Source organism: Alexandromys fortis, unplaced genomic scaffold (genome assembly GCF_014885135.2).
Source record: "Alexandromys fortis isolate MF-2015 unplaced genomic scaffold, M_Fortis_MF-2015_v1.1 scaffold_71, whole genome shotgun sequence".
NCBI lineage: Eukaryota > Metazoa > Chordata > Mammalia > Rodentia > Cricetidae > Alexandromys > Alexandromys fortis.
In genome coordinates this window covers 2,930,551-2,943,804 of record NW_026067954.1, presented here as the reverse complement: position 1 = coordinate 2,943,804, position 13,254 = coordinate 2,930,551, and the positions used below count along the sequence as shown (strand labels likewise).

The following is a 13,254-nucleotide window of genomic DNA, read 5'->3' as shown; positions in this document are numbered from 1 at the left end:
AAAGAGCAAGGGGGTGGAGTACCTGGTAGGGGCCAGAGGGAAGAGAGGAAAGAGGAGAATGATGCAACAATAATTCCCAAAATGGCTTCATTGAGGTGTTATTCATACACCACATACATCACCAATTTAAAGTGTGTGACTCAGTGCTTTTTTGTATATCCAAAGACTTGTGCAGCCACCGTGACTTCATTTGAAAGCATTTTCACAATTCCCACTATACAAACTCAGTGTCCACCAGTATTTCCATCCCACTCTGCCGCACATCCCTAGATCCAGGCACCTATGGTCTGCTCTGCCAGGGCCTACCTGTTCTGGACATTTGAATGAGTGGGACCATACAGCTTGTGATCCTGTTTCTGGCTCCCTTTCCTTAGCACAGTGTCTTCTTCTGTACCGAGGAGCACATCTCCTCCCCTCTTTTCCTTGATGACTGACACTACTTTTAGTTTAGTCCTCTAGAGGCTGAGGGACATTCAGACTGCATTCATTTTGATGGCTATGAAATGGCTCTATGAACAGTCACATTCTGAGGTGGGTTTGTGCGTTCAGTTTACTTGTACCTTACTAGGATATAATTGCTGGCTCGTGTGTAACTGAACTGCTTTCACAAGGACTCTACCCCTTTTCACATTCTCATCTCTTTGCATGCTTGTTAACACTTATGTATTATCTGCCTTTTGGATCCCAGCCATCCTTGCAGATGTGAAACGGTGTCCCACTATGATTCTAGTTTCCATTTTCTAATGACTGGAGATGCTCAATAATTTTTTTTTACGACTTCCACTACTTCTGTCCTTTTGGGAGAATGTCTATACAGACCCTTTTCCACTTAAAACTGCGACACAAGTTCATGGCTAACTTGCATCACATTCTAACAAGGAGCCCAGCTGCCTTTCCCAAAATGATCCTGGATCTAAGCGAGACCACCGTCTCCCACTGGGCTTCCCATATCCAGCCCGCAGATGAGGAGGGACTGTATGGACAAACAGCACCGTCTGTGCACTGAACACTGTAGCCAGTCTTATGGCTCAGTTCTAGAAGGAAGGAGATGGAAAATGTCACTTCAGTGTCTAACGGGATGGGTACTGGTGAATCACCTGAAGCACTCAGGAAAGGCAGCTGACTGACTAGAAGCCTGCCAACAGGACCTATCTTTTGCTCTTGATGGTCACTCTGGCTTTGCCTCATTCTGGGCTGCAGGGCACAGTGAGCCACTGGTCAGCAAACATGAGGTCAAGAACTCCGAGAAGTAGAATGCTGTCTTTGGTTCCCACACAGAGAGCAGACCCTCTTGGTCTTGCTGCTCACCTGCAGCTGGTGAAGGTAGCTCTATTAGAGCGAGCCTTCTCCAGTACCTCTGTCCCCCAGGCTCATCACTCAGCTAGCAAATGTCCTAGTTGCTCTGCTTTAAATTGTGCTGTTTATATTTTTACTATTGAATTAGAAGATTTTCCACATATTCTAGATCAGGGTTTGAAAATATTTTCTCCCATTCTGTGGGCTTATGGGCTATCTTTTCACCCTTCAGTTTGTTCTGAGACAAAGTCAACTATATAGGTCCAAGTCTTCTGGAACTCTCTATGTAGATCAGGCTGGCATCAAACTCAAAAGAAATCTGCTTGCCTTTTGTTTGTATTAACTGCATCAATGCCTTGTTTGAGTCCTATGAAACAAAGTTTTCATTTTTATTTTTCTGGAGGCCTGGTCTCAGGCCCAGGTTGGCCCTGCTCACGATGACCTTGAACTTCGGATCCTCCTGCCTCCTTCCAAGTGCTGGGATTCCCAGAGTAAACTACTGCACTGGGGTTATACGATCCTGGAGAGCAAACCCAGGGCCACGTGAGTCCTGGATAAGCAATCTACCCAAACTACCCAGAGTTCTCAATTTTGAGGAAGTCTAATTTATCTATTTTTCTTTTGTTCTTTGTGCTTTTGGTGTATCTAAGAAATCTTTGCCTGACCCAAACTCCTGATAATTCACTTATATTTCCTCTAAATACTGCATGATGTTTGGCTGTTATGGTTAGGTCTATGGCACATTCTTGGTACATCAAAGGCTGATGTACGATTTTTGTACCTGATAAGCTGGACCCTGTCACACCTGAAGCACCCAGTGCAGAGCACACTGTCTTTTTTTATCTGCATGCTCAAGAGAGAGAAACTACTGTAACGTGCTCTCGTCTTGGTCTCTACGTTGAAAAGTCTTCCCAGAGAAGGCCGTGGTGGGGCAGCCTGTAATTCCAGCACTTGTGGTGGAGGCTGGAGGACCACGTTTGAAGCCAGTCTGTGAGTTCTAAGACCAGCCTAGGATACACAGCAAGACTCTGTCTCAAAATTCAAATCAAAACACAACAAAGCAATATCTACTTCCAAGTATCAACTCCCTTCACAGGGGGCTGCTACAAGCTCTCCCCTAGTTTTGGAAGACTGTCTTCCCATTTCTCTTTGGACATTTCCCTAGGTTTGGTTATACAGATTTTTATAAAATAAACTATTTGTTGAATTTTACTTTATGGGTGCATTTGAAATTCTTTATGTGCAACAGTACGTACTTTCACTTTCACCAGGCAAACATAATTCTGAAAGAGAACATCTGTCGGAGACTAATATACTAGCCAATTTCACTCTCCTTCGGGTAAATACATGTAAAACCAGAAACCACGAGTGTGTCTCAGAAGTAAAACACCTAGAAGGAACTGCTGTAAAAATGACAAATACACTTCCATTGTTTTTCGATATACCAGTATGACCAAGATGACTTCTCCATGGAACGTGAATGGTACATTATCTAGCCCCGTGCAAAAAAGCAACACTAACAAAAAATGTTAAAGATAGAATAACACAGGAAGATCTCAGGGTTAAATTTCCTTGGTATAAAAATCAAGTCAGAACACTCCTTACTATATTCCTGAAAACACTGAAGTTTAAAAGCAGATGTAAGTTACATAAACAAATGCAAAAGACCATTGTTAAGCACTATCTGCTCAAAAGGGTGAGGCGACCTGTTCAACAGCGAAGCAGCTTGGGGTTTTATGTAGAAAGTACTGATAAGCAAGTGGGACTTCATGGAAACAAATTTCAGGAGTATAACTTTGATTTTTTGTAAGCTGAAAACCAAAACAGTCAGGAATAAAATCAGACAAAGAGAAGCTCAACAATGTTCTATTTGTTTTGAAGTAAAAAGAAAAAGGCTACAACTTCCTCGAGAATCAAACTAACATACAGATCGTGCAATAATTAATAAAGAAATCTAATAAGCAAGCATAGAAGTTACTCATGTTCATCACATACTAAAAATGAAACCTTGCCGAGACAATGATCAAGCAATTCTCATTCCACAACACACAGATACAATGGGCTTGAAGACTTCAACCCAGGGCATCTCTAGCCAATACCAGTTTGCAGAGTTGGGCTTTAGCTTCTCAGTTAATATGCACTCGGTGAGGGATACAGCTCAGCTGGCAGAGTGGTCACCTAGCATGTGATGCCTGGGCTTATGCTTGGAATCCCAGCCTCTAGAAGTTGAAGCAGGAGGGTGCAGCGAGTCTGAGGCTACACTCGCCTGGAAATCCCATCACCTCCCCGACCTCCAAATCTATTGTTTTCAGCCTAGAAAATGATAATTTCTGTGTCTATAAAGTATATTCAACTGTGTGGACAGAGAAATAATTACAGCATAAAGACAACGTGTATTTAATTGGAGAGAATGTGAGTGTATGTATATAATAAATCACACACTTCAGTGGGTCTCAAAGATTTTGCTCTCAAGAAACATCTTTACACTTTGTAACAATCAGATGCTCTCAAAGGGCTGTTTCCATATGGATTACATGCACTGGTATTTACCATAGCATAACTTAGATGTTTAAGACATAAGACTATTGAAGTACTTATTCTTGTAGCTGTCACTCGGCAAGTAGCCTCTGGACAGAATCCAACTTCCCTCAGAGAGAAAAAGTCAAGTAGGACTCCAAGGAGCATGAGACTCTACCCGCATTGGCTGATCGGCATTGTGTCTGCCGGCTGACTGTCCCTGACTGGGGTCCTTCTAGTTTCTACCTGTGTTTACTTACTACCCAAGGAGATGACAGATTCAGTCCAGCGAAAGAATCAGAAGCTCTCTGAAAGTACAATGACAACACACTTTCTGTGGTTCTGTCAGGAACAAATGTTAGGGCTTTCTTACTTCAAATAGTAGCGCAGGTGATTGCTGGAGCTAAGGAAACTATTGACTCTGTGACACTGACAGAGTCAATAATTTGAAAAACCTGATAGTTTAAAAAGCAACTACAACTCAGATGTTATCACTTTCTGAAACACTCAGGCTCTGTTACACAGGATTAAATTGTCCAAACGGTACCGTATTACTTTTAAAAGCCGTTCAAAGTTCCTCTGTCCTTTCACTCAGTGAATTGTGGAAGCCTCACATAGACACGTACACGCCAGCCACGGAGCATGAGTTGCTCCCCTCACCACCTCTGTTGCCCCCAGGGCGCACTCACTAGGGTACAGTTTTTGCGTTGCTTTCCCTTAAGCAGCCAGGGCAGTTTCCTCATTATCTAAAACTTGATGGAGGTGTTTCCCACGAGGTGTTTAGACAAACATGCTGCACTAACACTAATATTTTTGTAACTTGTGATGTGCTTTTTCTGTTGTTACTCAACTGACTTGTGAATTATACAGTGTGATGAGCATAAACATTTCCTTAATGAACTTGGAAACCTCTCCGTAGACCCCGAGTGTTCTATGTGTTACAGCAAGAAGGAAAACACAGCTTGCTTCCGAGCACTTATTAAACTCTGCTAATCTGGTGTCTCCAGTCTGGTGCAGAAAGCACACATCTGGGACTCTGGGGCTGCAGAGGCCCTGGCCGTCTCCTCTTCCAGCTTTACAAACAAGGCATCTGGGGCTAGTCCAGAACACAGAATTCTGTGGCTGTTGCCAAGGATACTTAACAGGTTAAAATTCTGAGAAATATAAAAAAGGGGAAACATATCCATTTCCTAGCTAATGATTAATTTAAAAGAAAATGACAAAGAAATTGGTTTCAAATGTGCAGTCACTCACACACAGTGCCTGGCAAGGGGAATGGATAATAAAATGCTGAGGAATCAGGAAAGACCTTGTAGTGTTTATTTTTAAGGTTACACTATTTAAAAATTAGTTTTACTTTGTTCATTATTACTGTGTGGAAGCACATCACAGTGTGCACATGGAGGTCAGGGGACAATTCTGTGGAATCACGTCTCTCCTTTCACTTTTACTGGGTTCTGGGGCTTGAACTTGGATCACCACATTTGTGCAGCAAGCTCTTTACCTGTCATACTGTAGGCCCACTACTGTTTTAATTCACCTTCTGGATCCCTGGTACAGGGGGGGATTCAGCTCCAGTCATTCCTGTTCCGTTAGCTCTGGGCACAGGCAGAAAGACTACCAGGGCGGTGTGGGATGCAGTCTCCTGTGCTCAGTGACAGGTCCCAAGGGACACTAGGGAGTGGAGGCTTCAGATTTACTCAAGTTTACAGATGAAGAAGCCTGTTAAGTAGTGACTAAAAACTGTGAAGTTTAATATAGAATTCAAATATGTATCACAAAATTTGTTCTACCATTACAGTTCTGTGATCAACAAGTATTAAACATGACCATTTCCTCTCAGAAATATCAATTCTATAGGCTTGTGATTAATGGAAAATACTATTAGGGGACTTCAAAATTACAAAAATTCAACACATTTTTGTGAAATAAATTACATAGTACTAATGCATAATTCAATAATGTTGTCTAAAGATAAGAAAGTATGCACAGATGAACCGAATTCAAGCTCTTTTTAAAATTAGTCTACTCTGCAGTAGGACTCTTTAGAAAGTTCTGGATGTCCCTTTCTGTTTTCTGTAATTGGCTTAGGAGGGTTTTTTTTTTTTTGTTGTTGTTTTTTGACTCAAACACTGGGATTCTTGATTATTAAAAATCACTGGTTAGGCTGTTTTTTTTCAACCACTTCATAATAACCATGAAAAATTTTTAAGGTTTCTAAGAGCATAGTCGGACTTTGAGAGAAGAGAAGTACTGTTACTCATACATCTGACAATACAGAGAAATTGGTGACTTACATAATCCGGGAGAGGAACATCACTGGAACTCAGGGGACCTCTCAAGGACTGGGTGGCTTGTTCCAGAACTTTGTTGTGTTTTTTAGACAGCAAAGAAAACAAACTGAAAAACACAAAGGGAAACCTCATTACACCAAGAAAACTAAAGATCGAATACCAGATTATTAGTGATAATAATTATTAGTAATAATATAATAATAGTAATTATTATAGTTCCATAGCATATTAGTCATGCTGAAATCTGTTTTGAAGTAGTCTCAGGAAGAAAACAGGTTTATTGAGTGGACTGAAAAAGCACCTGGCTAGGCAGTAACTGAGCACGGCCAGAAACAGCAAACAATTCTTTTCATGTCTATGTTAGCAGTAGGGTCAGTAGCATTATTTATTTAGCAAAATGGAGTAAAAGGGATGTCTAAATAGTAAGGGGATGATTAAATATTAAGGGTCTCACTGAAAAAGTTTCACAGGTTAAAATTTTGTCTTAAACACAAAGAACTCTCAAAAGATCACTACATGAAAAAACAGGACAGAGATAAGCAAACTGGGATACAAACTAGCTGCTAACAGTCTCAATGTACTCAGTGTAAAACACGCGAGCCTGAGGATCTTAGCAGTCTGCTCTTTCCAGTAAGGATGCTGGCTCAGCCTGCTTCTCTGGTGCACAGGACCACAGGATGTAAGGGGCCATTTCTCAAGAAGAGTGATTTTAAAGATACAGTTAATGAGATTTCTACTTCTGGTCATGACGGGGTAACTGGTACCAGATGAACTTTCCTGCAGTAATCGACGCAAACTTAGGGGAAATAAATAAAACAAATGTTTTAGATAATGTGAACGATAGGCTCATGATTCCTAAACTAAGAGAGACACGAGAACCCAACAACGGTGAATTTCTGTCACTTGAACTTGCAGAGCTTTGTATGAGATGGGAGAAAACGGCAGGGAAGGTCTAGAAATTTGAATGTCTGGAAAAGTACTGAGTACCAGTGAGAGCAAGATCCCTTAAGATGTGCAGTGAACTGCTGAGGGCTTATACAATAAACACACGTTGGAATTGATAATAGATTGAAGACTACAGGTGATCCAACAAACCAGTGGATGAAATTCTGTCTCACGAGCATTAAGGTGAGTTCTCAAATGGCCATTTTAGAACAGGAATATTTCAGAATCTGGATTACTGTGATCTGAGAGGCATCTTAATAAAGCTACAACACATGAACGTTTTTCAAATAATAAAAGTGATTTTAAATTTAAGTGGACTATACCCTCCAATTAAATGGCAAGTTTTTTTTTTTTTTTTAGACTGGATAGACTATCAAGACCCAACCATATGCTCTTAAAAAAAACTTTACAAATCTAAAGGCAGACATGTATTCATAATTATAACAAAACTGGGTGGCCATGGTAACTACAAACACAGTAGGCTGAATAACGAGTATTATTATTAGAGATAAATAGAAAGATATTTTTTTCAGGACAAGGTTTTTCGGTAGCTTTTGTGCCTGTCCTGGAACTAGCTCTTGTAGACTAGGTTCGCCTTGAACTCACAGAGATCAGCCTGCCTCTGCCTCCCCAGTGCTGGGATTAAAGGCGTGAGCCACCACCACCAGGCAAATAGAAAGATTTTATAATGATAAAGCCAATTCACTAAGAAGATATAATTCCAAATGTATATGTCTAGTATTAGAACCACATATATGTATTTTATACATACACATATGTCCTAATAATAAATGTATATAGTCGTATATCCTAACAGTACTGTATCTAATGAATAAAGACTCTAGATTAGATGGAAGCTTAAATTCTGGTCCTATACACTTTCCATTTAAACTTGTTGTGATCTGTAGTACTTTTTTTTTTTTTAAAGATTTATTTATTTATTATGTATACAACATTCTGCCTCGATGTATGCCCGCACGCCAGAGGAGGGCGCCAGATCTCAGTACAGATGGTTGTGAGCCACCATGTGGTTGCTGGGAATTGAACTCAGGACCTCTGGAAGAGCAGCCAGTGCTCCCAACCTCTGAGCCATCTCTCCAGCCCTGTAGTACTTTTTTAAAATGATAAAACTATTATTTTAGTATTTCTTAGTAGTGATTTTTTAAAATAGAACATTGACTTGAATGTCAATTTTGGAAAGACACTAATTATTTCGGATGGATCGAGCAGGATAATCCAAGAAGTTGAAACCACTAAACATTCTTTCTAGATTAAAGTGCTTTTTTGTCTTTTTTTCTTCTTTGTTTTGGCAACTTTTATTTTGGCAATACTGGGAATTGACCCAAGAATCCACATATACTGGACAAATGCTCTATCACTAAGCTATACCCCCAAACCACTTTTCACTTTTTAAATTTCCCTTCCCCATTCCCTGTCTATGGTTTGCAGTGCTCCACATTAATCCCAAAGACTCCTGCATGCTAGGTGGTAATTTCACTACAAGGCTGTACTCCCTCCCAGTCTTAAATTCTAACTAACATTCCTGGCTTTTTAATGTGGATTCTGTGATAAGACTTAGGTTCCTGACCTTGCAAGGCAAGTACTTCACTGACTGAACCATCTTTCCAGCCCAGGATATTGAAACTAAAAGAAGTTTGAGGTTAGTTCTATTCTAGGACACGGCACAACTCGGAGGCATAAACAAAAGTATCAGTAATAGGAAGGTCTTACAGGTGGGGCCAAGAGGAACAAAGCATCTCTCGGCTACTCTCTGTTATAGAACCAGGGATGTTGGGAGTCACAGCCCCTTCTCCCTTTCTGTGGAAAAAAATCACTTGAAATTGTTTTCTTTGGAAAAGATAGGCCAGCTTGTTTGTTTACTTTACAAAGAATGGTAGCAATCTGTTTCCCTTGTTAAGAGAGCAAACAAGGGAATGAGCTGCAATCCCAGCATAAGGTACTTCCTTTGAGCGATGGAGGAGCTGCTGATTAAGGGCAGCAAGGATGAAGCACACTTCCCCGAGAAGCTGTGGCTATGGTTTCCAGCTTTAAGAAAGTTTGCGCAAGAACAGATGATGTGAGGTCTCTTCCAGTTCTCTATCATGAATGAGACACGGAATTCACACTTACTCTAAGTTGTTATTCTCATACAACTTAATAGGCTTTCCCCTCACACTTTATAGCTACTGCTTGCAAAATCTTGTGTGTGCTTTTTTAAAAATTCTAATTTTGGCATTCATTTAGCATTTTTAAGGCAAAATGACCTAAATTTATATGAGAATGACTTGCAAATTGCAGAGTGAGAAAAGTAACTTCTGCTTAAGCTCTGCATTCCAAGTGCTCAGCACTGGCTTGGTGCTAGTCAAAGTAGCAGATACAGGATGGCTACGTGCACAGGAAAAGCTGAGCACACATGTCAGCGAAGCTGATCCTCGGGGTGATTAGTATTCAGTCAGAGGGGCATACGCTCCAAAAATACCCTTCTAAAGTTAGAGAAAGATTAGCTTTTCTTTAAGTACAACAATATCCACTATAAACTGGACAGTTAGTGGAAAACTGAAAAAATTAAAACAGATCTAGAAGAGCACGGGTAAGTAAACTGGAATATTGGGAACTCGGCAGCAATTTCAACCATCTAAAGCTGCATGTATTAATATGAACAAACCTCAAAACACAGATAAGCTAGAAATGAAAGTGCTATTATTTATTCTTTAATGTATAGAATATATTTACAAAGAAAATATAAATAATATGAAATACATATGAATGACAGACCTTTCATATAGGATATTCAGTTTCATGAGGACAGAAAAAATGAGCCCAGTGAGAAAGAAATAGTCAGGGCATTTGATGCCCTTGCTTTCTCTCTCTCTCTCTCTCTGATGTAAGCACACACAAATGCATGTGCACATACACACACACATCGCATCACACACGTTCTTCTGGTATCACTGGATAAATACACAGGGTATTGCTATAAGCTCTTTGGGAGAAGGGGTCTGGAACACTATAAAGTCTTGCTAAGAAAGAACATGCTATCCCGAGGAAATCAGACGCCCTGCCAGGAGACAGCGCTGCACAAGAGAAGGCAGCATGTAAATAAAAATGTGTGGTCAGTCCAAACTGGGACATGCTGAGAAGATCACAAGCTGGCACAAATGCTGCAGCTGAGGGTGCACAGATGGCAGGAGATGGGACCAGAATGAAGACAATTTGAAGACAGACTGTGAAGGGACGCTCATGGCCCATCAAAAAACCCTGGGCTTTGTTCTACACAGTTGAGAAGCTAGTGCAAAATGCAGAAAGAAACAGGGTCCCAGTCCACAGAGTTCAAGTCTAGTGGGTTACATTCTGAAGCAGCGCATACTCTGTCAGAGTGCTCCAGAACCACCCCCGCCCCCAAGGCTACTCAAGACCCCTGGAGACAATCAACCAGAGGGGAGTGTTCAGAAGACAGTGAGGGGACTTGGCAAGCATGGGGTGGGATCTAAACCAGAGCCAACCACAGAAGTGGAGGTGGTCACCCACGTATATTGCAGAGTATAAGCAATGGCATACAGGACTGAGCGTGGGGAGCAACTAAGACTAGAACCCTAAGTAAGCAAAGGTAATGTCAAAGAGGCAGGAACCTAGGAAAGGGTCATTTCAGGGAAGGGAAAAGGTGTCAAATGATTGAGGAATGCAACAAAGGCCCTGGGTTGGGTATAGGAAACAGACTAGCTCCAGCCTTACCACTCCACTCCAAGAGGGATGGAAAGGCAGGCACTGGGGGGTGGGGGGAGAGGTCTTAGCCTAAGGCACAGCTCTAGGAGCAGCCTTCCCCCTCTGGAAAAGATGCCACGCTACCTGCCTCTGATGAACACGCCTCCTCTGCTTGCTTGGCACCAAAGCTCTTTATGTTCTATCTCACTTTTAAACAGCTTTAAGAAGGAGTAACCTATGTATACAACACGAGTTTTGAAAAATGTAACCATTCACATAACCCATTATTATAATCAAGATGGAGAATATTTCTATTTCTCCAGAAAGATCCCCTGGGCCTTTCATAGTTAGTCTTGTTCTGTAATACACTCCATTTCACTCCAGGCAACTACCGAAACACTCCTTTGCCCCTTTAGAATCTCACACAAACAGATCAGACCATACGCACACTCTGGCTCCGCCTCTCTGACGCAGTACAGTGCTTTTTCGGGTTGTTCCATGGTTGATGTATAACGCATCCCTTTGTAATGCTCCGTAGTTTTCCCTTCTGTGGATGGACCCAATTTTTCTATTTTCTAGCTGCTTCCAGGGTTCAGCCACTATAATTCCAAAGCTTTTCTTCTACAGTTTCCCCACCAGGTCTCACAGTCCTAACTCTTGTGTTTAAGTCCATGACCCATTTGTACCAATGCGTCTGGCATGGAGCAAGAGCCAAGGTCTGTTTGTTTCACAGGGTGGAGGAGGATATGGGTATTTAATTGCTCTGGCACTAAAAGGCTATCTTTCCCCCTAGAATTATCTTCTCCCCCTTGCTGAGATGTCATTGACTGTGGATGCACCCGCCTATTTCTGGACTCCAGCCCACTGTTCTGTAAGCTACGGTCACTAACACCCCTGCCCACTGTTCTGTAAGATATGGTCACTAACACCCCTGCCCACTGTTCTGTAAGCTACGGTCACTGACTGTACTGACTCTAGACTGTAACAAACCTGCAAATAGGCACGGGGAGTCCTCCAATTTCTGATTTGTCAAAATGACTTTTGGTTATTTTAGTTTCTTTGTAATTTCCTTGTGAATTTCATCATCAACCTACTGGTTACTAGTAAACAATCAATAAACGATGATTAACACCGCACTACATGTGCTCATGACTTCAGGGTCTTACCACAGCCATAGTTCTCAATTCCCTGTGAGGTCTGCCTTTCAACAATATTTTGTACTTTTATTTTATAGGTCTTACATGTATATAATAAAGGCGTACACACACACACACACACACACACACACACACACACACACACCAGCTGAGTTGACCAGGTAGGCTGCAAACTCCTAGGCTCAATCAATCTTCCCAAGGTGGAAGTTCAGGTTTGTGCCATTGCACCCAGTGAGTTATGGTTTTGGTAACCTCACTTATTAAGTCTTACGATTAATCTACCTTTGGCAGATTCATTAGAAGTTTTTTAAAAGCTTATTTTTATTTTTATATTTTTTAGTGTTTTGCTTGCATGTGTGCTAAGTACACCACATACATGTAGTGTCTGCAAAGGCCAAAGAGGACAATGAGTCCCAGAACTGGAATTGTGACTCGTCATGTGGGATGGGAATGACACATGGGTCCTCTGTGAGAGCAGCCAGTGTTTTTCACTATTGAGGTATCTCTCCAGCCCGACATCAGGATTGTAAACACATGTTCAATGTCAGTAACAAAGGAGTTAATAGAATTAGACAATTTCACATTTAAAATTTATAACTTGAAATTTTAAAATTTCTTTCTCTTGACACTACACTAGATAGGAAAATGGCGAATGAATGTGAGAAAAGATATTCTCTTTTCAAAAAAGAATCTAGGAACTGTAAAAATAATGGATGCCGTTATGTTATACACAGATCACCCCACAGGACCTTTCGTGGCCTCCCTCTTGCTCCGATGGCCTCCCTCCTTCCCCCAAAGAGTCCCCATTCTATTTTCATGTCTCTGTTTTTACACTGAGAGCCTGCCTCTGGTTCGTTTAACATTATGATTTCTAATTGCATCTTTCTTGCAAATGACATGAGCTCACTCTTCTTTGGAGCTGAATAATACTTTACCGTGTATAGATAAACACTGTACTTTTTATCCATTCATTTGCTGACGAACACTTAGGCTGATTCCATAACTTGGCTCTTATGAACAGTCCTGCGACAATCAAGCGTGCAGGCATCTCTACTGCAGGCTGACTTCGGGAACAGTACAGTTGAATAACTTGGCAGTTTTATTTGTTGTTTTTAAGGTCTGTCCACGCTGATCACCATTTCTAACAACAGTCATGTGGGCTCCTTTCCCCTGGTGTTTTTTTTTCTTTTTCTTTTAGTTTTTCAAGACAGGGTTTCTCTGTAGCTTTGGTACCTGTTCTGGCACTAGCTCTTGTAGACCAGGCTGGTCTAGAACTCACAGAGATCTGCCTCTGCCTCCCAAGTGCTGGGATTAAAGGCGTGCGCCACCACCGCCCGGCTTCC

The 13,254-nt window shown here is 41.4% G+C and overlaps 1 protein-coding gene across 4 annotated transcripts in view; it reads right to left on the bottom strand.

The window, feature by feature from the left end:
* Positions 1 to 13,254, bottom strand: part of Dym (dymeclin) — a 254,863-nt gene that overhangs the window by 92,556 nt on the left and 149,053 nt on the right. For all 4 annotated transcript variants that reach the window (XM_050151614.1, XM_050151615.1, XM_050151613.1 and 1 more), the window contains one exon: positions 6,111 to 6,213. In XM_050151614.1, coding sequence (XP_050007571.1) covers positions 6,111 to 6,213 — 103 coding nt within the window. The remainder of the gene's footprint in view (positions 1 to 6,110; positions 6,214 to 13,254) is intronic.